The 24785-nt window shown below is 36.7% G+C and overlaps 3 protein-coding genes and 1 pseudogene across 3 annotated transcripts; 3 read left to right on the top strand and 1 right to left on the bottom strand.

The window, feature by feature from the left end:
- Positions 1-424: 424 nt before the first annotated feature.
- On the top strand, positions 425-3354 carry LOC110685857 (probable ubiquitin-conjugating enzyme E2 16). The gene is made up of 6 exons (XM_021862396.1): positions 425-581; positions 723-826; positions 980-1082; positions 1202-1265; positions 2562-2650; positions 2847-3354. The coding sequence occupies exons 1-6, from the start codon at positions 552-554 to the stop codon at positions 2940-2942; spliced, it is 486 nt and encodes a 161-aa protein (XP_021718088.1). The 5' UTR covers positions 425-551; the 3' UTR covers positions 2943-3354.
- Positions 3355-5535: 2181 nt separating this feature from the next.
- LOC110685856 (laccase-11-like) lies at positions 5536-8423 on the top strand. Its single transcript, XM_021862395.1, has 6 exons — positions 5536-5983; positions 6126-6277; positions 6369-6613; positions 6735-6863; positions 6955-7884; positions 8065-8423. Exons 1-6 carry the CDS (start codon positions 5864-5866, stop codon positions 8193-8195), a joined length of 1707 nt encoding a protein of 568 aa, XP_021718087.1. The 5' UTR covers positions 5536-5863; the 3' UTR covers positions 8196-8423.
- A 5731-nt stretch (positions 8424-14154) lies between these two features.
- On the top strand, positions 14155-16967 carry LOC110686255 (annotated as a pseudogene).
- Positions 16968-17491: 524 nt separating this feature from the next.
- Positions 17492-21708, bottom strand: LOC110685855 (protein GAMETE EXPRESSED 1-like). The gene is made up of 7 exons (XM_021862394.1): positions 20754-21708; positions 19562-20064; positions 18894-19481; positions 18684-18810; positions 18382-18568; positions 18151-18298; positions 17492-18060 (listed from the first exon to the last, which is right to left on the bottom strand). The coding sequence occupies exons 2-7, from the start codon at positions 20041-20043 to the stop codon at positions 17790-17792; spliced, it is 1803 nt and encodes a 600-aa protein (XP_021718086.1). The 5' UTR covers positions 20044-20064; positions 20754-21708; the 3' UTR covers positions 17492-17789.
- Between the last annotated feature and the right edge of the window lie 3077 nt (positions 21709-24785).

Raw genomic sequence — 24785 nt, 5'->3', positions numbered from 1 at the left:
TGACTATTTTCAAGATTTGCATTAATCTTAAGAATTGAATAAAATGTTATTTTTATGATTGCATTCTTATTTTTATATATCGTACTAGTTAATTACACGCTATAAACTAACGTATTTTAATTTGGATTTTCGGATCGGATCGGATTTTGATTCGGATTGGATTGGATGAGTAATTCGGATCAGATTGGATTGAAAAATTGAAAACCGAATTATATTTTGGATCGGATTGAATTTGGCCTAAATCCAAACCGAAAACCGAACGGGCACCCCTATCCATTGTTACAACCAGAGTAAATTTTTTTAAGGTAAGAAAAAAAAAAAACATTAAAAAATTGTTGAGTATAATACAAAAATCAATAGAGTATAATACAATTTGTGGTATAGTGGGCCATAATTACATACAAGTAGTATAATTTGGGAACAAATAAATAGTACTTACTCCTTTCGTTTCATACTGTACTTTTTAAATATTTCTCCGACAATTGAAATTCTCTCTTTCTTTCTGCCCCTCCGTTTACTCTTTCTCTCTCAATCAATCGCTGCTAACCAAGATGACCACCTCCTCCGCCACCTCTCGAAAGGTTTCTCTCTCTTACTCTCTTCTTCTTCTTTTTATAATCCGACTTTAAATTACACCAATTTCAATTTCTTCAAATTTTAATTTATATTGGATTTTTAATCTGGAAAAATTCTGATCTTTTTATGTTTCGATGTTTAAAAAGACACTTAGCAAAATAGCAAGCAATAGACTCCAAAAGGAACTCGCTGAGTGGCAGCTCAATCCTCCTACTGGTTTCAAGCACAAAGTCACTGATAATCTTCAAAGGTATTACCTTTTTTTTCAATTTTAATTTCAATTTTTTTCTAGGGTTTTGATCCAATGATCAAATTTTAAATTCTGGGTGTTATTCCTTTAATGATTTCGGGGTCTGGGTATTAATTTATATTCCCTAAATTTGATTGGATTATGAAAAAAAAGGTGGATAATTGAAGTGAATGGAGCACCAGGAACACTGTATGCAAATGAGATATACCAACTTCAAGTTGATTTTCCTGAGCATTACCCCATGGAAGCTCCTCAGGTCTCTTTCTATTCTTTTCAATTTGTTGATTTTCATATTAACTTTTCTTTTCTTTTCAAATTTTCAATTATATGTAAATTTTTGTAAAAAAATTGTTGTTTTTATTGTTGTTGGGATAGGTGATCTTTTTATCCCCAGCGCCAATTCATCCCCATATATACAGTAATGGCCATATATGCTTAGGTAAACTCTTCATTTTCACTTACATCAAAATTGTTACATTTTGTAATTCCTGCATACTCTTGTACTTGTTTGTACTACTCATGGTAGTCAATGTCCCATTATATTGTTTTCGTAACGATCTGGCTCCGTCGGGTCTTATCAATGGCTTTATTTTATCTCAAGTTTGGCTGTTTTATGAGAGTGAGGGATAGCTCCGGTGGTTAGAGCTCTTTTCCCGGTTCCAGGTGATCCTAGGATCGATTCTCATCACTCGTCCTAGTGGCTCTCTATACAACAAAATAAAATAAAAAAAGTTTGGCTGTTTTATGTTGAAACACTCTTTAGTTTATTAGAGTCTCACTGTGTTATATTCGTCTCTACCGAGTTTATATGGTGCTGGTGGTTCTTTCCATACCGAGACTTAGATTTGATGTTTTATGCTGCAAATTTAATCGGTAATCACCTGGATTAGTCTTAACTTATAAACCTTTTTTCTTTCCTATGAGTTCATAATTCTGTTATGCGTTATGTTCTGTGTTAAGATGCTCTTTGATTAATTATGTGTCATTCAACTCGATTAAATTATGTGTCTCATGGGGTGGGTTGATCCATTAATCTACCGATTTATCTTATACCTCCGTTCTATTAATATTACAATAAGGATGAAATTACGCATCCCAAAACACATTTTATATGCTAAATATCTATAATTGTGTAAGAGTAAAAATTATAAAAAGTTGATATTGTGAAAATATTTTATGAGATGAATCCAACAATCCCACATGACTATATTTTGCTTAACGTATGAATCATATTATATGGTCAAACAAGAGTGATGAATAGTGTAAAAAGTCCATTGTTGCAATAATAATAGAACGGAGGAAGCAGTTCTTTTCACTTGAATGGCTTCATAATATCATTTTGCAGTAATTGTGCTTATGGCTTTAGGTATAATCTGCTTGATTACATTATTATTGCATAGAACAGATGTCCTATGGCTTCTCCCATGGCATGCCCCTTTATCTGTTACCTGGTGAAATTTTCAGTAATGAGGGATTTCTTATATCTGTTGCTCTGAGAATACAATTTTTTAATCTCAGTAATTTGCTGATGTTATCAGATCTGTGACTGGGGCTAATTATTTTTCAAAATGGCATACTGCATACTAGCTCCTTCTGTTTAACACTTAATTAAATTTTCTTAAAATCCGTATCTAAACACTTGGATTTCCTTAAAATCCGTTTACTAACACTTGGATTTACTTCCCTGATGGCACTTTTTTAAGATTTTATAATTATGGCTTGGTTATCGTTGCAGATATTCTGTATGACTCATGGTCCCCGGCTATGACAGTGAGTTCTATCTGCATTAGCATTCTCTCAATGCTATCAAGTTCTACAGTGAAGGTGTGTCATCTGTTTCTCTTTGTACTTGTGTAATACTTGTATCATTGAAGAGAGGAAGGCTACTCCTAATGATGTCTGTGCAATGATCATCCGAATGGAATCCTATTTGTTATTTTAAATTCCTTTTCTGGTCTAATTTTGAACTCATCAACTTACAATGAGAGAAATCTACTAACGTTAAATTTTAACCTTGCAGGAAAGGCCAGAGGATAATGATCGCTATGTGAAGAACTGTAGAAATGGAAGATCTCCGAAGGAGACTAGGTGGTGGTTTCACGATGACAAAGTATGAAGATGTAAACAAATCTCTGTCATACTTGTTCATGACATCAGATTAGTCTTCTAACTCTTAAGATTATAATGAAAGAAAGCTTTCTTGGCAACCAGATTAATAGTTGTCCTTCTGTTTCATAGTAAATTGGGAAGGCTTTGTTTTTTGTATAGGATAAAACCTTGGTACTATTTCATAATGTGTGATGTTGATTGAAGCTGGGTCTTCAATGGGTGGTTTGAGGTTGCTCAAATACTCGAATTGTATGCTCATACGAATAATCTCTTCCTCACCAACACCCCCCTCCCCAACCCAAAAAAAAAGGATATGAAAAGAGGAAAATTGTAATCTTCTCATATATGTACTCAAGGGAGTGCAATATGTTTCGTGTACCATCTTTATGTTTAGTGTTGTTATTTGGCTTCACACTCCAGTATGTTTCATCATAACACTATGATTGGTGTACTTTCACATTCATTAGGGTAAAAAAAAAAAAAAGTGGAACATGGCTCTCCCACTAAATGCGTTGGGTACTGTCGTGGGTCATGCATAGTGAATGATAGATTTATGGAAGTCCAAACTAATGTTCCCGACATAACAGCATGTGACATTCATATGGGAAGATATAGCTCTCAAATTATTGGTGCATTTTATTGCTCAAGCAGGTTCCAGGATATAAGAATTGTGATAGCTAAATTACTATAGTTGGAGCTGTCTCTGCTCTGAGGCCCATGATTATGGTAGTTTTTCATGAACTTGTATTTGGCAGCTATTGGCGCATTAGATAGTAGGTGTTCCCAGGTCATGTAGTAACAGAGTAACACACTACGCGAGTAGATTCATTTAGGTGCATTGCCCGTTTTGGTCCTATCTTTAGCTATGTTGATATCCTCCATTATGTGATCATTGGTCTGTTTGGACGTTGATGTTACTAGATTATCCAAAGAAACAAATATGGGGCATGGATGTTGGTCAATGACGAAAGGTCAATGGGTCGTCTCTTGGCTTTTGGAGTCCGGAGGAATCACGGATCCACGCTCTCTATAAATAATGCAAAACTTTGCGCATACTTTTTTTGTTTTTAGCGTGATCTACGCTATAAATTTCCACTTGTAAATGGTAGAGAAACTTCTGTTTGACTGGTTCAATGTGGTTAAGACATCTGTATTTTGAAAAATTTAGGCCTTGTTTGGTTGCCAACATAAAATGGAGGAAGTGAAAATTCATGGAATTTGATAAATTGAGGAGTTGTTTAGTTGACAGAAAAAAGCAAAAATATGGGAAGTGGAAATTCATGGGAATTTCAACTTTCCACAAAACAATGGAAATAAATTACCTAGCCCTCCCTAGGTCAATCAAAATTCATGGGATTTCTAAATTTCCACATTGCCAACAAAACAAATTTAGGAAATTCCGGAAAATACCTTCCCATAAAATGCAATTTCCTTTGGGAATTTAATTTCCATGTCAACCAAACAAGACCTTAATGTCTATTTATTTTCTTCTCAAGGAGCAAAGTAAAAGTTATTCCACATGCTAAAGATCTAAAGGTTGACATCTTTATTGTGTAAATCTACTCTTTATAGAAGATAATAAAAATAATACGAAATAAATTATTTCTTACTCTTTATTGACAAGGTTAACTTACTCGTCTAGAGTTAATAGAATGTCGATGGGACAGATTTTGTGGATATTCCATGTAATACCCAAAATTAAAAGTTTCATATTGTTATTCTAAACAAGCCCGGAGGTGGTTTCATTCCAGAATTTTATTTTAGAGATGGGTGGAGAAGCTAGGGTTGATGACATTATAGCATAGTAGTAAATGGTGAGATGAAAGAGCTAAAACTTTAATGTGAAGTATTGTGTAGCATAGAAGTTGATTTTTTTTTTTTTTTTTTTAAGCAATAAAATGGCAACATTTTGGATTTTTCTTTCAAGTGTGAGCTTATTGACAAAATGAAATGTGATGAAACGAAAAAGAATACTAGAGTGGACACAGTGGCACAATCAAGCTTTCAAGGAGGTGACCTACCTTCTAATCTATTATTTTGTCCAAAATTACAAATTTTAAAACCCAAATTTCTTCAAACTCTTTTTTTGTCCGTAAAGAAAAACAAAAATTAATAAATTTTTTTTACGTACATTAACAAACGAAGTGGAACAATATGTTGTAACAATGTTATGTGCTCTTTAATTTTTTTTTTTTTTTTTTTTTGAGACATTGATGTGCTCTTTTAATCTTGAGCTATCCCGCATGTTCTACTTTGATAAACCTTTTATATGTACTGTTGCATTAACGACCTAGTTAGTAAAAGACATTTAAAAGAAGGAAGTTGCAATACTTAGTTTTATTTATAGTTTTTACATTTAAAACTCACATGTGAACACCCTCATTATCGAATCTCCAATTCTCCATCATCAAGTGTGCATATTAGTTTGTGAAAGGTATACTTATACTTAATAACTTATAGAATTTGCGTATGAATGACAATTAAAATCAAAGAAAAAAGAAAATGCATACTTGGATGTAAACTTACACCAAAAATATAAGTACATATTTTTTGTTCAAAAGACATCCTTAACGGCAAAGTTGAAAACACGAGGTTAGGTTGGCAATTAGTTCCTCTCATTTCTACTAACGTTATTTGTTTATTTTATTTACTCAAATGTACTAACTTAAAGCCATGAATATGTAAAAACTTGTTATAGGCTTCATCTTTTCTCAACCTCTAAGTCAGTCAATCACCATGCCAAGTCACTCTCTATATGGGTTTCAACAAACTGATTCGTTTATTCTACCTCCCTCTATTTGTTCATCATATCTATATAATTGTTCCACTCTTCTATCTCCTTACTCATCCATCTCTGATCTTTTATCTCTACCTCGTTCTCTCGCTTTCAATTGATCAAGAATTGAAGCTAGTTTTGAGCCAATATAAATGGCTGGCTTGTGTAGCCTGTGTGGTACTTCTCGCCATGTTTATAAATGTCTTGTTTTTGTCTTTCTTGCTATACAATTCCTCCCATCAGAGGCAGCTGTGAAGAAGTATCAATTTGACGTGAGTTATATAAATGTCTTGTTTTCGTCTTCCTTGCTACAGATACTTCTTACATGCATATATGTATGTAATGTTAGGATATGTATTTAAGTTTGAAGATCAATTATGTTTACATTTGAGTCTTTTGTCATTGTGTTTTTAGATTCAAGTGAAGAATGTGAGCAGGCTATGCCATGCAAAGCCTATAGTGACCGTGAATGGAATGTATCCTGGACCAACTATTTATGCTAGAGAAGGGGATAGAGTTATGGTTAAGGTTACTAACCATGCACAATATAAAATGTCTATTCACTGGTAAGTTTATACCAAGTATTAAGTAAAATTTTGCATTGCCCCCTTTTTCTTATTCTTTTGCTTGAGGTTTTCTTCTGTGTAAAAATTCTAGGCATGGACTAAAACAATATAGAAATGGTTGGGCTGACGGACCAGCATACATAACTCAATGTCCAATTCAAACGGGGAATAGCTACACCTACGACTTCAACGTTACAGGACAAAGAGGAACACTATGGTGGCATGCACATATTTCATGGCTAAGGGCGACAGTTTATGGTGCCATTGTCATCATGCCAATAGAAGGGACTCCATATCCATTTCCTCAACCTCACATGGAAGCAAACCTGATCTTAGGTGGACATTATTAAACTGTCAAAGTGCTTTCAGCTTCATTAATCTTAAATTTACTATGCATAGGCACTTAATTATGACAAAGATATTCCTGCTTTTGCTAATTTGGTGACTGATTGCGCAGGGGAATGGTGGAATGCTGATGTTGAGACGCTTCTCAAACAAGGCGATCAAAAGGGTTTGCCGCCAAACATATCAGATGCTCACACTATCAATGGAAAGCCAGGACCTTTATTCACTTGCTCAGAGAAGAGTAAGCTTGTATTCTAGCATGATACATTTAATTTTATGCCACTACTATTAATATTTTTTTTTGATAATCCCTTCCATTTAATTGTTTGTAGACACTTATGCCTTGGAGGTTGAACAAGGAAAGACGTACCTCCTGCGAATCATCAATGCTGCCCTCAACGACGAGCTATTCTTTGGAATTGCAGGCCACTCCATGACTGTGGTGGAAATAGATGCTGTCTATGTCAAACCATTCACAACTAAGTCCATCCTCATTGCCCCAGGCCAAACCACTAACGTGTTAGTCCGAGCAAACCAAACCCCTAACCGTTACTTTATGGCCACAAGAACCTTCATGGACGTACCCATTCCAGTAGACAACAAGACCGCCACAGCAATCTTCCAATACAAAGGCGTCCCAAACACCATCATCCCTTCCTTACCACAACTTCCCTCACCAAACGACACCTCGTTTGCATTATCCTACAACAGGAAGCTTAGAAGCTTAAACACCCCTCAGTTTCCTGCCAAGGTACCTTTGAAAGTTGACCGAAAGCTGTTCTTTACAATCGGATTAGGGGTGAACCCATGCCCTACATGTGTCAATGGGACTCGTTTTACGGCCTCATTGAACAACATTACCTTTGTTATGCCAAAGACCGCGCTTTTACAAGCACACTACTTCAACATGTCCGGAGTGTTCAGGACTGACTTCCCGGACAAGCCTCCTACCTCATTTAACTACACTGGAGCTCCATTGACTGCTAACCTTAGGACGGTCCAATCAACAATGCCAAGGATTAGCAAGATTGCTTTCAACTCCACAGTTGAGCTGGTTTTGCAGGACACCAATTTGCTTTCCGTAGAGTCTCATCCTTTCCATCTTCATGGATACAACTTCTTTGTGGTTGGTACCGGGGTTGGTAACTTTGATCCCATTAAGGACGCGGCTAAATTTAACTTGGTTGATCCCCCTGAGAGGAATACCGTAGGAGTTCCTACCGGAGGTTGGACAGCTATCAGATTCAGAGCCGATAACCCAGGTAACGACAGTGTTAAACGCCTTATGATCGGTTGACATCTGCACCGCTTGTTACATACATATATAACATAGGCTAGCTTGGGTGTGTTAGTACAATATCAACATTGCAGTTACATACTTGTGCTTCCTATATATTTTGAATTGGTTTACAATGTTTACTAATAATTGACTTTGGTTGCAGGAGTATGGTTCATGCATTGTCATTTGGAGCTTCATACGGGTTGGGGACTAAAAATTGCGTTTATGGTTGAAGACGGACCAGGGCCAGAGTACTCTGTATTGCCTCCACCTAAAGATCTTCCACATTGCTAAGTTATCAACTTTGTAAAATGGCTTATGGTTGTAATTTGTAAATAATACATGCATTTTTTCATTCAATTCGTTTCTCTGCTTTCCTGGTAATAAAAGTTGTATGAGGAATGGGGAATAGTTGAGAATAGATCGAGCTCTAAGGAAATTTGAATTGATAAGTGGAATATTATTTACAGGAAATTGTAACATACGTTAAAATGTAATAAAACTTTCTAAAAATTTGGAAATGAGTACATATTATACTGTATAATTTTTATGATATCATATGGAACCATACGCTTTGCCTCTTACTGTCAATTTAACGGGTTACAAACACTGTTGATAAGTATATTAGGTGACTCGTACTTCGTAGCTTTGTCCGCCCGATCGGGCGGACATTGCCCGGTCTGACCGGGCGGAAGAAGAAGAGGTGCCTGGCAAATTCGTTGAAGAAGCTGCTCTCGCGCCCGACCGGGCGAGCCTTCGCCCGACCGGGCGAGCCTTCGCCCGATCGGGCAGACCTTGCCCGGTCTGACCGGGCGGTGGGGGTTGGATACGTTGAAGCATTCGTATGGAGTTTTCTTCTCGCGCCCGATCGGGCAGACCTTGCCCGGTCTGACCGGGCGGAGAAGGAAAAATACGGAACGCGGATTTTGCGGTTTTAGGTTATCTTATTTTATTATATTTTTGCCCAAGTATCTTTTAATTAGGGATTAATATAAAACCTCCCTAATATCAGTATTAGGGTTAAGAGAGACAGAGTGAAAGCCGTTCTTGAGAAATACAAGAATCATCTTTGTAATCTTTGCAGTTTATAGTGAAATCATTCGATCTCGGTGCCCGTGGACGTAGCTATCACATCGATAGTGAACCACGTAAATTCTTGGTGTTGTTCTTATTGTTTGCATTGAATTTCTTTATTGTTTTCTTGTTTGTTTACGACCTTTGCTTCCGCTGTCGCACAACAATTGGTATCAAGAGCTCAGGTTCAATCCTTGGAGAGTTTCTTGAAGATAACAATGGCAGGAGATTCAACAATAAGAATTGAGAAGTTTACCGGGAAAAATAGTTTCGGGCTATGGCAAATTAAGATGAAGGCTCTGTTAAAACAACAGCAGATATGGCGTCCGTTGGCTCCAAAGAGTACTACTTCGGAGTCAGGAGACGGACCGACTGACTCGCAGTTAGAAGTTATGGAAGAGAAGGCACACTCTACCATATTACTTAGTCTTGATGATCAAATCATCACGGAGGTGGCTGATCAGGAAACGGCGGCTGGATTGTGGCTGAAGCTGGAGTCATTGTATATGACTAAGTCGTTGACCAACAAATTATTACTGAAACAGCGGTTGTTTAGCCTCCGGATGCAGTCAGGTACTTCCTTACGGGAACATCTAGAAAAACTTAACTCTATTTTGCTTGATTTACGTAATTTAGATGTTAAAATTGATGATGAGGATGCTGCGTTGATTTTACTTGTATCTCTACCGTCTAGCTTTGAGAATTTTGTAGAGTCTTTTGTTGTTGGTAAGGATTCTATAACCTTAGAAGAAGTGAAGGCAGCACTTCATACTAGGGAACTCAGAATGAAAGCTACGAGTGATAATGGGGATAATGGTAGTGGGTTGTTTGTTAAGTCCGGAAAGTCTAAAAAGAATAAGGGGTTTAACAAGGGGAACAATGCTGGGTCGGGTGCTGGAAACGGCAAGGATGGATCTAGTAAAACTACTACTAAAACATGTTATTACTGTAAAGAACCGGGTCACTTTAGGAATAATTGTCCGGTGAGGAAAAACAAGTCCCAGGCTGCTGTAGTTGAAGAGAAACCGAATGAGAGCTATAATTCAGAGGAAGATTTAGCATTAGTCAGTTCTGCTAGGTCTGATGATTTATCTGATAACTGGGTTCTAGATTCGGGGTGTTCGTTCCATATGTGTCCACGTCGAGATTGGTTTGATACATATGAACCTCGCAATGGGGGTATGGTTATAGTCGGTAACAATGCTCCATGTAAGGTCACAGGTATTGGTTCCATGAGGTTGAGGACTGTTGATGGGCGGAGGTTAACTTTGACTAATGTACGGCATGTTCCTGCTTTAGGAAAGAATCTGATTTCATTGGGTACCCTGGATGAATTGGGGTACAATGGTGTGTTTTCAGATGGGGAGTTGTGTATTTTCAGAGGTTCTGAGTTGGTACTTAAGGGTATCAAAAGGAACACCCTCTATGTTTTTGAGGGTGTTACACTGCCTAGTTCTGCGGTTTGCGCATCTGTATCTCACCAGGAGATGACTAAGATTTGGCACATGAGGCTTGGTCATATGGGGGAGAAGGGGATGCAGCTATTGTCCAAGAGGGGTCTTCTATCCGGGGTCAAGGTTGCCAACCTTGAATTTTGTGAGCATTGTGTGTTTGGTAAGAAACACAGGTCAAAGTTCAGCAAGGGTGCTCACATTACTGATGCAGTGCTCGATTACATCCATTCAGATTGCTGGGGTCCATCTAGAGTTGAAGGTATGGGAGGTTACCACTATTTTGTGTCATTTGTTGATGACAAGTCCCGATACACATGGCTTAGGTTGCTTAAGTCAAAGGATGAGGCCTTCAAAGTTTTCAAGCAATGGAAAGCTTTGGTGGAAAATCGACAAGGAAGGAAGATCAAGAAGCTACGAACGGACAATGGGCTAGAGTTTTGCAAAGACGAGTTTAATCAGTTCTGTGCAGATGAGGGTATAGGTCGGCATCATACTGTCAGGAAGACACCACAGCAGAACGGTGTAGCAGAACGGGTTAATCAGACACTGCTAGAGAGAGTCCGATGCATGCTCTCTAATGCAGGGCTTGGGAGGAGGTACTGGAGTGAAGCTGTGTTAACAGCTTGTTATGTCATTAATAGGGGTCCTCATTCTGGAATTGATTCCAAGATTCCGTTTGAGATCTGGAGTGGTAAGTTGCCTAATTTTTCGAATTTGAAGATTTTTGGTTGTGTTGCTTATTATCATGTTATTGAGGGTAAGCTGGATCCACGAGCCAAGAAGGGGTGTTTTGTTGGGTACGGGGATGGTGTGAAGGGGTTTAGAATTTTTTCACCTTCGGAGGGTCGGGTCATTCTTAGTAGGGATGTTACTTTCGATGGAAACACCATGTATTCAATTAAAAATGCAGAGATTTCAGATTTGAGAAGGGAAGGAGACAATTTATTACAGACAGATGGGGTACTTGAGGTACATCAGTCTACCATTGCTGATTTACCTCGGGTACAATATATTGATGATGATGCTGATGTTCCAGTGCCGGGTACTCCTGAACCTGAGATTACTCCTACTCATTCTAACTCTGGGGATGAGGTGGAGCAATCTAATCAGGGGTCATCTAGTCAACCTGACACCATTCTTGAGATGCCTAAACGAGTTATCAAGAAGCCTGTTAGATTGATTGAAGAGATGGAGGGAAGAAATTGCTGTGTTGATGCGATGACAGGTTATGCATTGAGTGTAGCTGATGATGTAGAGTCATTTGAACCTGCCACATATAAACAAGCAATTAGTTGTAGTGAGTCTGCGCAATGGCTTGCCGCAATGGGTGAAGAGATGCAGTCCCTTTACAAGAACAGAGTGTGGGAACTGGTAAAGGTACCGGAAGGGAGGAAGCTTGTGGGTTGTAAATGGATTTACAAGAAGAAAGAAGGGTTGTCGGAAACTGAGCAAATACGTTTTAAGGCTAGGCTAGTTGCTAAGGGGTTCAGTCAGGTAGAAGGGGTTGACTTTGTTGAGATATTCTCACCTGTGGTTTGACATACTTCTATCCGTGTGTTATTGTCAATTGTAGCACATTTTGATCTTGAGCTGGAGCAGTTGGATGTTAAAACGGCCTTCCTTCATGGCGATTTGGAGGAGGAGATTCTGATGAAGCAGCCCGAAGGATTCGAAGCTCCTGGAAAGGAACACTATGCCTGCAGATTGCTAAAGTCATTGTATGGACTTAAGCAATCCCCCCGACAGTGGTACAAAAGATTAAAGGAGATGCTTAACTCGGAGTTTGACATGAAAGACTTGGGTGCAGCTAGGAAGATTTTGGGTATGGAGATCTACAGGGATCGGGCTAGAGGTAAGCTTTTCTTGACTCAGAAAAGCTACATTGAAAAGATTCTGTCTCGTTTTGGGATGGAAAAATCGAAGCCTATAAGTACGCCAACTACTGTTAGTTGTAAGTTGTCTTTGTCTATGTCACCTCAATCAGAGGAGGAGTTGTCTTATATGTCTAGAGTTCCATATGCAAACGCGGTTGGTTGTTTGATGTATGCTATGGTCTGTACTAGGCCGGATATTGCGCATGCTGTTAGTGTTGTAAGCAGGTTTATGGCTCGACCTGGGAGGGAACACTGGCAAGGGGTGAAAAGGATTTTTCGCTACCTGAGAGGGACAGCTGATATTGGTCTTGTGTACGGGAATGGTAAGGAATGCTTGGTCACTGGGTACAGTGATTCTGATTATGCAGCTGATGTGGATACCAGGAGGTCTGTGACTGGTTATGTGTTCACTTTGGGTGGTTCTGTGGTTAGTTGGAAGTCTACATTGCAGTCATCAGTTACGTTGTCAACTACTGAAGCTGAGTATATGGCTTTAACTTCTGCAGCTAAGGAGTCTATTTGGCTCAAAGGCCTAGTAGGTGAACTGGGTATTGCACAGGATTTTGCTACAGTGTATTGTGATAGTCTAAGTGCGATTTGCTTAGCTAAAGATCAAGTACACCATGATCGGACGAAGCACATTGATGTCAGGTATCATTTCTTACGTACTGACAAGAGGATTAAGGTGAAGAAGATTGGGACTGCTGACAACCCGGCTGATTTCTTCACTAAGCCTGTTCCGTTTAGCAAGTTTAAACATTGCTTAGACTTGTTAAATATTGATTACTACGTGATGTAGTAGGCCCTGAGGGGCGAAGTTGGGGAGCTCCTGGTGTAGGTGTGTTGGCCTTAAGGTGGAGCTTGCCCGGGGCTTGTGATGCAGGTGGAGCATTATGAGTTGTTATACTTGGAGACGAGTATGTGATGGGTCTTGGTTGAAGACTTATCGGGATGTATGGCTTATGCATGAGTCTTGCATCGGGTTTGGCTTGAGATGTTTTTTCACTATGTCTTGATGGGGTCGTTTGCTGACTACGAGTTCTCGTCAAGGTGGAGATTGTTGATAAGTATATTAGGTGACTCGTACTTCGTAGCTTTGTCCGCCCGATCGGGCGGACATTGCCCGGTCTGACCGGGCGGAAGAAGAAGAGGTGCCTGGCAAATTCGTTGAAGAAGCTGCTCTCGCGCCCGACCGGGCGAGCCTTCGCCCGACCGGGCGAGCCTTCGCCCGATCGGGCAGACCTTGCCCGGTCTGACCGGGCGGTGGGGGTTGGATACGTTGAAGCATTCGTATGGAGTTTTCTTCTCGCGCCCGATCGGGCAGACCTTGCCCGGTCTGACCGGGCGGAGAAGGAAAAATACGGAACGCGGATTTTGCGGTTTTAGGTTATCTTATTTTATTATCTTTTTGCCCAAGTATCTTTTAATTAGGGATTAATATAAAACCTCCCTAATATCAGTATTAGGGTTAAGAGAGACAGAGTGAAAGCCGTTCTTGAGAAATACAAGAATCATCTTTGTAATCTTTGCAGTTTATAGTGAAATCATTCGATCTCGGTGCCCGTGGACGTAGCTATCACATCGATAGTGAACCACGTAAATTCTTGGTGTTGTTCTTATTGTTTGCATTGAATTTCTTTATTGTTTTCTTGTTTGTTTACGACCTTTGCTTCCGCTGTCGCACAACAAACACGTTATCCTTCATTGACTCAAGGTCACCTCAGGCCTTTATAATGTTATGTTTTCGTAATCTGATGCTAACCTTGGCTGGTTTTTCCTTCTGTTTTTCTCAAAAGATTAATCTATGAGAGATTCTTTTGTATAAGAACAATTGTACAAAAAATGTAACTGTGTGAAACATCTTTTGTCATCAGTTCAACATCTGGTGGCATTCTTGATAAGGCAATCGAAGCAGAGGATAATAAACATGGAGACTTTTTGAGATTGGTGAGCTCTGTTTCCTTTTTAATCTTAACTGTGATACATGAAAACAACTATTATCTTTCATCTTTTAAACTGTACATTCGTACTATAAGCAGGAACATGTAGAGGGCTATTTGGAACTCTCAGCCAAGACAAGGACATACTTTTCCACCGCTGTTGGCCTGTGGGATGCTGACTTTTATGTAAAAGTAGATGACGATGTTCATGTTAATCTAGGTAAAGAGTTTCTCAATTACTTTCATTCTTTAAATCCCTTCCATAGGCTTTTTCAAGTGCCCTTTTGAAGCCAATTTTTTTTACTAGTATTTAAAATCAATGCATGATGTAGCATCTAGCATGATGTGCTACTGCTAAGGGTTTTGCAACCATTTATAAATTTTAACTCTTTTTGTCTGGCTCTCATAGTAGTTTGTGCAGTTGAAGATGTTCATGAATAGAATAAATAAATTTTATACAGGAACATAATAGAAGTTTCAGGCATTCTTGTCCAAGCATTCCCCATAAATTTTTTTACACAAAGAATTAATATACTTTGTGTAGTACTGACTGAAAGACCCATTGGCCTCTTCTTTAATGTAATTTGAAAAGTAAATAAAGTGGAGTTCAAGGTAACCTTTTATCTCTAGCTAAACATTTTGTGGCCATAACGATTAATTGTTCAGAGTTACAATGTTCAAACACAAGGATATTTTGTCGGCTGAAGGCAGCTACTGTAGTCTAAACAAATTTTGATGATGGACGTCTGTATATGGATTATTCTTACTGGGAAGATGTGAGAAAATTGTGCTTTGAATCTTAGTTTTTTATCGCTTCATGGTCACCATTTTTTTTTATACTTTGTAATGTATAGCTATATTCAATTGTTTTAGCTAGGTAGTAGAATTCATCTCATCCTCTTGACCTCTCAAAGGAAAGTCTTTTTTAATACAAGCATATTCTTATTTTCAAAAAGAAAGACAGTTTGTTCTTTATGATAATTTATCTGATGATTAAGTTCTCATAGCAACAGGTTCATGCGTCTATACTTTGAGGTTGTGTTTTTACCTAGATTTTGTTGATGCAGGCACATTAGGGAAGATTTTATCCAGCCATCGCTTGAAGCCTAGAGTATATGTAGGTTGTATGAAGTCCGGTCCAATCCTTGCTAAAAAGTAATTTGAGTTTTCCGTCATTTTTGATATACTATGAGGGACCATTTATTTATGGCTCCTAATGGCTGCTTATCATGAACAGGGGAGTGAGATATCAAGAACCAGAGCATTGGAAATTTGGTGGAGAGGGAAACAAGTATTTCCGACATGCTACAGGACAGCTATATGCTATTTCAAATGACTTGGCAACCTATATAGCCATTAACATGTAAATCCACAACTTTTAGCATCTTTGTGAGTCGTCATTTTATATTTTGAATGATTTGGCTACCCGCTAAGTCCACAACTGCTAGCTATATGATATGCTAACTCTAATGTGTTTGGACCATAATTACTTGAAAGAATGGACACCTCAACAGAACAATGTTTCTTTTCCTAATTAGTAATGTGATTTGTTTTGGTGATGTTTATGATTTGCCAGACATCTGCTGCACAAATATGCGAATGAACTATGAAGATGTTTCTTTAGGATCATGGCTTATTGGTCTGGATGTAACACATGTTGATGACAAGAATCTATGTTGTGGTACTCCCCCAGGTAGGATTCTTTTCCATAATTTTATTTTTTACAAATAAATATTTTTTGAGAATAGAATAACAAATGTTTATCAATGGAGATGCACTTCTAAGACAACTATATGAATGAACTATTCCATGAGTAGTCATATTCTCATATACAAATCTTCATTACTATCCCTTACAAATTTTATTTCAAGACCAGTAAAATTGTACATGTAATCTTGGTCTCCTCCTGATAGATAAAGAAGATAACAACCTCACTTTATTATTTTGTCCTTATTGTATCACTACAGATTGTGAATGGAAAGCTCAGGCAGGAAATGTTTGTGGTGCTTCATTCGACTGGATCTGCAGTGGCATTTGCCGTTCTGATGAAAGTATTCACGAGGTTCACCAGCGTTGTGGGGAAAGTGAGGATGAACTATGGAAAGCCACTTTTTGAAAATCTCAGGCACAAGCTCTTTAGAATACAGCAGTGGTATCATACTTTTCTACTTTGCCTATGTATGTGAAACACATATAGAGCAATTTTGTGTAAACACGTCCTGCATGTGAGATAAAAATACTGGTGGATGGGTTAAAGGAAAACTTATATTGGTGGTGCTCCATTTTGAATGAGTGAGGAAGCGACAAGCAGCATTTTGGGGAGGCAATAAGGACTTTCTAAGCTATTGTTCAACTGGTTAGAGAACCAATATTGAGAGTTTCTCTACCGTGAATTGCCCTGTTGTTTTCGTTCAGCTCGGATCAGTTAGCGTGTTAGAATTTTTTCTTTGTACATGTATTATATCAACGAGAGTTTTGGATGGTTGTCTTGTGTAAGTAGGGGTGTTGTATGAGATGTTGTCTCAGGTTGATTTATTCTTTCTCCAACTAACCTCCTCTGCTCTGTCGATTTTGGTAAAGTATGTCGGAGATCAGACTGTACTATAGAAAGAATTTGTGAGCTGTTTGTATCTTTTGTACTTTTTTGTACACATCAAAGGAAAAAGGCAATTCCCTATTCCATGCAATTAAGATCAGCTCAACACCAAACCTTTTATGTTTTTACTTCCTGTTCCAGTTGAGATGGTGATACTTCTATTAGGACCTACCTGTTAAAACATGCATCCTCCAGGAGTGATTTTAGCACTCGCTGTTCGATAGACGGGAATAAATTATGTTTATGGAAATATGTTAGTGATTAGCATTGCAAGGGAAACCTCAAACAGCTATCTTTGATAATACAATTTCATCTCCAATATGAATGTATTCTTTTCATAAGTTTCCATTTCAATCAAAGCATCTAAAAGAATCTCTCAAACTCAATCATTGTTGAAGAAGTCAATTAAATGCCAATTTTAACGACTTTCTATTCTAGTAAAGTTAAAGTAAAGATACTTTCTTACCTATACCTTCTCTTTGGGGCAGACTTTAGCTTTCCAAGAGTTTATAATAACATAACAAATAACTCTCTCTCTCTCACTCACTCATTTTTATAAAACATGCTTAGATTGAGCATTATGCAAACAAGATAAAGATGTCTCAATTTAATTGTCACACTTCTTTTTATGATATCATTTAAAGTTAGGGAATGATATCATAAATAATTTTCGTTACATAAATAATTGATTTTCGTTACGAAAATAGTTGTCATATTGTTCTATCCCTCATGATTTAGGATAAGTCACAGTTTTACAATACGTGTAGAAAACCATAGTTGGGCTACCTCTGTCCCTCACACCACATTATTACTACAGATCAAAGTAAAATTTTACCTCTAAAACTATGTATGTATTCATTTCTACCTATATAATGACATTATGAAAACAAAATTTCTATGTATATGCTGAGGTTATGTGTCCATAACCATATCTTCTTAGTCAAAAATGCTTATCGTCGATAACGAAGATTATATCTTCTTTCTGTGCTTATAGCAACAGAGTTCTCTCCCATTTCCTCACCTGCAATTGGTAGCATATAATCTGGGTCTTCCATAACACTTATGTCTTCAGGGAACTCAGCCTCTACCCAAGATATCCAGTCAACTTCACTATCCACATCGTCATTATTGTCATCCCATGATAAATCATCTCCTTTCTTCATCCCGTTTACCTTGTCCAGGAGGGAGACCAACATATTATAGTTCAACGTTTCATAATCCCTACAAAAATTGAAACAAATATCAATTTGCATAACCAAAAATAATAATCTTCTCCTCTATTTAAAAAATATCCAAGTTAGGAATATATACCTAAATGTAAAGATGGTGTACAGAAGTTGAATGACAGCATAGATTCCAAAAAGTGGCTTCACAGCAGTCCTTAGGTATATGTGTTGTTCAATCTCATTGGATGTAAAACGCAGTATTACACATTCTATTGCGAATGCAATGCACAATCCTGCCATGAGCAAGAATCGTAAGTGACAGTTAAGATCAGTAGAAATTAATTCGATTCAGTACAAAAAATAATTGGACACATACCTATATAAAGTCTACATCTCACACCATAAGTTTGCTTCGTGCTTGTCAGCATGTAGAGAACAAGGACTAAGATGGAGTACACAAAAAAAGCTTTGATAACCCTTGACTCGAGCAACATGGCATTGTGCAAGGCAAAGAGTTTATCAATGGCAGCAAACATGCTTGCTTGTTTCGACTCAAATGCTTCCTAAAAAACATATAAGACTCGCAATTAGTTAATAAACAAGGCAATAATTGCACAAATGCTAACTTCAGCTAACTTTTTTATAGCTTTGTATTACTTGTATCTATAAGTCAATCACCTGAGCTGCTAATATGGATTTTGAGTTGTTAGCCAAGTGATCATTAGCTAGCAGAAGTTGTGGCTGTTGCTTCAATAGTTCTAGGTGTTGCCCATTTGCGAAGTCCACTAGTTGTTCCAAAGAAACCCTGAAAAGAAGAAAGATAGCATTAAGAAATTAAACAAAGATCACATTTGTCATCCCTCCTTGGACTGCACAGAAATTAATTACCTGCTCTCTTGAAGTGCTTGAGACAAAAAAGTAGTGAGAGACTTAAGACCCTCGAGAGCAATCGATTGACCTTGAAGAAGCTCTTGTTGTTTGTCTACAGAAATTTTGGCCATTTTAGTAATATCATCAGTTTTTCCTTGGAGATTCTGCATCTTTGATGACATTGCTTCTCCAACTTTGTTCACCTCCTGCTTGACATCAACAGTCTTCTTCTGTAAACCAAGTATTTCTTCACCTAAATTCTGATAAGATTCTTGAATTTTCAACATATCTTCCTCCAATTTGTCTTTCATTCGTACATGTCCCTCTAGCAACTCTAACTGAGACATTGCAATTCCCTTAGCTGTCTCGTTGAGCTCTTTCGAGTGATTCAAAACAACACCCAAGTATCCAAACATTTTCTTCAAAGTCTCCCCAACAACTTGAGTTTGTGCATCAATCGATGTTATAGATTCATGTATTCCATTCGAACTATGCAGAAGATTATACGATTTTTCTTCAATGATCTTCAATTTGTCTTCTGCAACCAGTGCTGAATCTTTCACGTCATTCACTAAACCTTCTAGCTGAGACTTGAAAGCCTTCGACCTGTAGCACTAATGTGACAAAATTTTTAAAGAGAAAAGGGGTAATGAAAATTGTTTAAATTTATAAATCATACTACTTACTGTAACTGATGGCAAATGGAATTTGTCTGAAGGTAAAATTCAAGGTAAGTCTTATGATCATCATTATTCAACTTCCTTAAACAATCAACCATGGCAAATTTTCTGGCACAAGATGGGAAGGGAGTCCTCCCTGTATCCTTCTGAAAACAATCACTCAGATGCCAAGCAAGCCTTTTTCTCTTTTCTTCTGCAGCAAATATTTCAGAACAAGTCGAAAATAAATCTTGGTATGCTCTGAACCAACAAGGATTTGTCCCTCCCAACTTTCTCCTGGCATTTTCAAGCAATTCAGCAGCTTTTGGATTATCAAGGGCATCAACAGAAAACTCAGCAACCAAACTTTTGGACATAATATCCTTATTTCCTGATTGGTTTTCACTTGAATGGGCGTGTGCAGAAGATGAGAACCAACCCCATGACTGACTTGTTGGAGAAAATGAAAGAAAAATCAGCAGAAACAGAACAATGTTATGATTTGCCATCTTCTATATTACCTATAGAACCTGCATTGGCATAATATCAATAAGAATAGTATGTTATATGCAACAAGTCAACAACGTAGTTAATGTAAAAATCCAGTGGCGGAGCCCGGATTTTCAACTTGGGGGGACAAAAAGCTTTAACTTGACAAAAAAAAAAAAAAAAACACACACAAATTGGTTAATACCTAATATTAAAATTTGACTCATTTTCATTGAGTTTCGGTCTTTTACACGAGAATTGTCGAAGATCGGGTTGTTTACTAGTTGCCTTGGATTTGTTTGAATTAGGTGAATCTTTTGACATTTCCTAGATATATTGAAAAATATATATCAATTTCCACAATCCACAATTCCACATCATTACATAATAATAAAACCTAAAATTCTAAATTCTAATTCAACTATACATTTCAATAAATTCACAAAAACAGGAGAAAAAAATGCAATCAAAAGTTCACAAAATTAACTATACATTTCATTATTTCAATAAATTCACAAAAACAGAAGAAAAAACAAGTAATAAACCAATTAACCAACAGATTTCAATATTCAGAGATATCAATAACACAATAAACCAACACATTTCAAATTTCAATAGTTCAATACTTCAAATCTTCAATACCCAGAATAATTGAATAAAAGTATAAACTATAAAACAATCAAACAAGTAATAAACTAATAATTCAGAGATTAAATTCAGATTTACATACCGTGAATTAGGTCTAGCGATTTAGCTAAGTGAGCGAAGTCGAATGGAGAGCAGCGAGTCCGGACGAAGCAGTGACTCACGAAGCAGCGACGGCGGCGACTCGACGGACGGAGGGACGGAGTGCCGGGAGTGGAGCCGAAGAGCGAGAGCGGCGGACTGGCAGAGGATTTTCGAACTTCGAAGAGTGAGGAAAGAGGAAAGTTAGGTTTCACTTTTCAGAGTTCAGTTTTCTTTTCTTCCGTCTTTCTGGCTTTCTGTCCGTTACTCTTCTCTTCTGGCTTTCATGTCTCCCTGGAAAAATCACATATTTAAATGTGTGTGCATGAAATACTATATTTGCATGATTTATTTTATGGAAACTACTACCACTATACTTATCAGTTTTTCGTCCCCCGTAACAAATTGAAGCCCACCCCTTCAAAAAATACAAAACTTGGAGGAAGACATTGAAAAACTTATCCAAAAAAATGAAACTAAAATTGAGAAGTGAGAACCCACGATTCCTTAGAGGAGAGTAGATAGGCGACCATTAGGGCTGGCAAAAACTGACCCGACCCGAAAACACGACCTGAACCCGACCTGAAAATATCGGGTTAGGGTTGAGGTTTTTGACACGAAAACTTAAATGGGTTGACACGAACCCGACCTGATATTTAAATGGGTTAGGTTAAGGTTGAGAAATTCAACCCGAAAGTAACCCGAATTGACCCGAAAAAAATTAAAACATGTTTTGTTTTTGGGCCAGATCCAAATTGTACTCCGTATGAGATATATATGTACTACCTAAAGAATAAAACCCTAATATTTATTTCCCTACCCACCAGCCACCGTCACATGTTTTCTTACCTCCACTTTCTCTCTCATAATTTTTTCTCTCTTCTCTCTCATAATTTCTTCTCTCCTTCCTTTAAATGAGTTTTTCACTAATATTCTAACCCAGATCTTCATCAAATGAAAATATGACTTTCATTTTTCTACTACTTCGTTTTTTTTGTGTGTGTTATTAAATAGTTTATTTTTGTTGTTGTTCTTTAGTTCGAAAATCTCTATTGTTTGAAAATAAGAATTTAGTCATTAGTTTAAATAATATTTCGTGTATGTTTGTTTTTCTGTAATTGTTTTTCAATTTATTTAATGATTGTGTCGAATTTTTCTTTCATTCTTTTTTTTTTCTTTTTTGTTTCTCTGATTTTTCTTATTTTTGTTTTGCACGACATGCAAGGTTGAGCTTTTGCTGTTTCATGGTTTACCGACTCATGAATTTGACGCTTCATATGGATCATTATTTTGTTTTATTTTGGAAATGTAACTTCAATTCTCGTATAAAGGTGTACTGTGTGGATTCCAATTTCATACTAAGTATTAAATTATAAAAAATAATTAAAGGATGAATGTATGTGTTGCCAGATCTGAATAAAAATCCAAATTATTGGCTTAATTTTTTCATTAAAAAAAATCAGGTTGAAATCAGGTTGACCCGAACCCGAATAAATCAGGTTAGGGCTAGGATTTCTGACCCGAAAAGTTAAATGGGTCAGGTTCAGGTCAGGGGTTTTTTGACCCGAAACCGAAATGACCCAAACCCGAAATGACCCAACCCGACCTGATTGCCACCCCTAGCGACCACCAGTTAATCGGCAAGGCAGCGAACCTTACACTTGTACAAATATTATACGAATTAAAACTTTATTAAAGTACTCCTTGGCGCCCAAGTACATTACTTTTGGACTCTTCGCTTTGTTTTTTTTGGAAATTATTAATGATACCCTCGAGGTTTCAACTTTTATTAATAGTACACCTCATTAAACTTTCATTATCATTGTTATACCTAAACTTTTTCCTAATTAACTATAGTAACCTAATCGTTAATTATGTTTAGTTGACAGTATTTTAAAGGTTTGGAGGCTAAAAATACTGAATTACCCCTCTCATTTAATCAAACCAGAAACTGCTGAGCAAGCGATTAGTTTCAACTCTTCCTTTATACAAAACATTAGGTGCTTTTTCCCCACTTTCAGAAACTATATATTCTGTGCTAAACCCATTAATTGCTTTCCTAAGCTCTATCAAATTGTACTCTCTAAATGCTGCTACTTTTTGCTGCTGATTGTCCCCATCTCCTACTTTTCCAACTGCTGCATTACACATTATACCCTCATTTTAGCAGAAAACAGTATAAAAAACAACAAATTCATCAAAATTAAAGCAATTCTCATAAACATAAATCACAAAAAAATACTGGATATTTATAGATTATATGCAAATGGTTGAATAATCAACAAGCCGGCCAAAATAATAATAATAAAAAAAAAATTAAAAAAAAAAAAAAAAAAAAAACTCTACAGTTACCAATTTGAAATCAACTGAAATGAACAAACCCAAAAAAATTAAAGCAATACCCAGAAAAATTAATGGAGAAATAAAAGTGGGAAAATCAGAGTAAAGAAGAAAAGACCCGAGATTGCTTGTCGGATTCCGGGAGAGGAGTGGCGTCGTTTGGAGAAGCAAGGAGTATCGTTTTGGACTGTATGCAGCCGATAACTTCTTTTCACATTATCAAATAAAGATACTAATAGGGAATTAAACGATTAATTAGATCGAAATTCAACTAAAAATGGAAGGATTGTTTCAAATTTCAAGTAATTTTCAAGTGAAAAAGAAACAGAAAAATTTGCAGAAGGAAGAGACAGTAAGTGAGTGGGAGGAAGAAGTGGTAAATCTGTAACAAAGTGAAGAGGTGAGAGAAATAGTAGGAGAGAGAACGGTAAATCTTTTTTTTTTCAAAGTAAACGTTTTTGATTAACTTACTTAACGTTTGATTAACGGTTTGCTTACTATAATAATTTAGTGATAATTATGAGTATACCACTGATAATGAAAACTTAATAAAGTGTATCAAAGATAAAAGTCAAAACCTGGAATGTACCAGCGATAATTTTCCTTGTTTTTTTCTCTATGATAAGTTTTGTCCCCACTGATGTATGACAACTTTTAAGGTGGTTGTATCATTTGACAAATTTAATAACGGTAATAATATTTTACCAAAGCTCTTTTAGATATATATTTCCATATATTGTACGAGTAAAACTTTATAATTTGCTAAATCTATAGTAATATATAAAAGGTTTTGGGTATAAATTTCACTTTTTAAAAATATCTCTCATTTTTATTTATTTTAAAAAAAACTACCATCCTCTTACAAAAAACTATTATCCTTATTTTTTTAAAAAAAATTATTATTCGTTTATTTATTTATTTATTTTTTTCAGATAAATCATATCCGAAAAAAATAAATAAATCGAACCTGATAGATTTTTTATATTGCACACGCACACATCGCGTGTGTCTCTAAGCTTGTTAAGTTAACATGAGATGGTCTCGTATATGGAAGACTTGCTTTAATCAATTTTGACTGCAAAAGGAAAAGAAGATGAAAAACAATAAAATAAGAGGCAAACCTAAAAAGCTTAAGGCCCTTGTCGAACTCGTAGAACTCCATATGATCACAACATCGATCTAAATCATCTGCAAGTTTGTATATTATGTATATATGTACTCGTATAACAGAGTAACCTTTAAAAAAATTGCATGATATTTTCTAAATTAAGACATTATGATTTTTAAATGAGAAATGAAAAGGATGAGATTTATTAAAGAGCAAAATCTACAAATATACCAGATTTTGGCATTAACAATGAATTAAGGCTAAAGTAAATGATGAAGGTCCAAAGCAGAAAGGGAGGGAGACAGAAAGATCACGTCTGAAACGGTATAATATAGGCGTATCAAATAAGCCTTTTATTTTTCATTTTGTTTTGCATTCAATTGACTTTATATTTTCTCTAATCTTGGATTTTAATCTTGTACAGTGTTTTAATTATATCTAAGTATAGGCCATACCCAATTATCTACAATAAAACAAGTGTTGTAAATCCGATGGGGTTCAATTGAACAAATCTTTCATTGGATAGTGATATACACAACCCTTGGGATTGTAGAAAAGCATTCATTATATTTTCTATTATGGAATTCA

This window comes from Chenopodium quinoa, unplaced genomic scaffold (assembly GCF_001683475.1).
Source record: "Chenopodium quinoa cultivar QQ74 unplaced genomic scaffold, ASM168347v1, whole genome shotgun sequence".
Taxonomy (NCBI): domain Eukaryota; kingdom Viridiplantae; phylum Streptophyta; class Magnoliopsida; order Caryophyllales; family Amaranthaceae; genus Chenopodium; species Chenopodium quinoa.
This window is presented reverse-complemented; position numbering and strand designations above follow the sequence as displayed.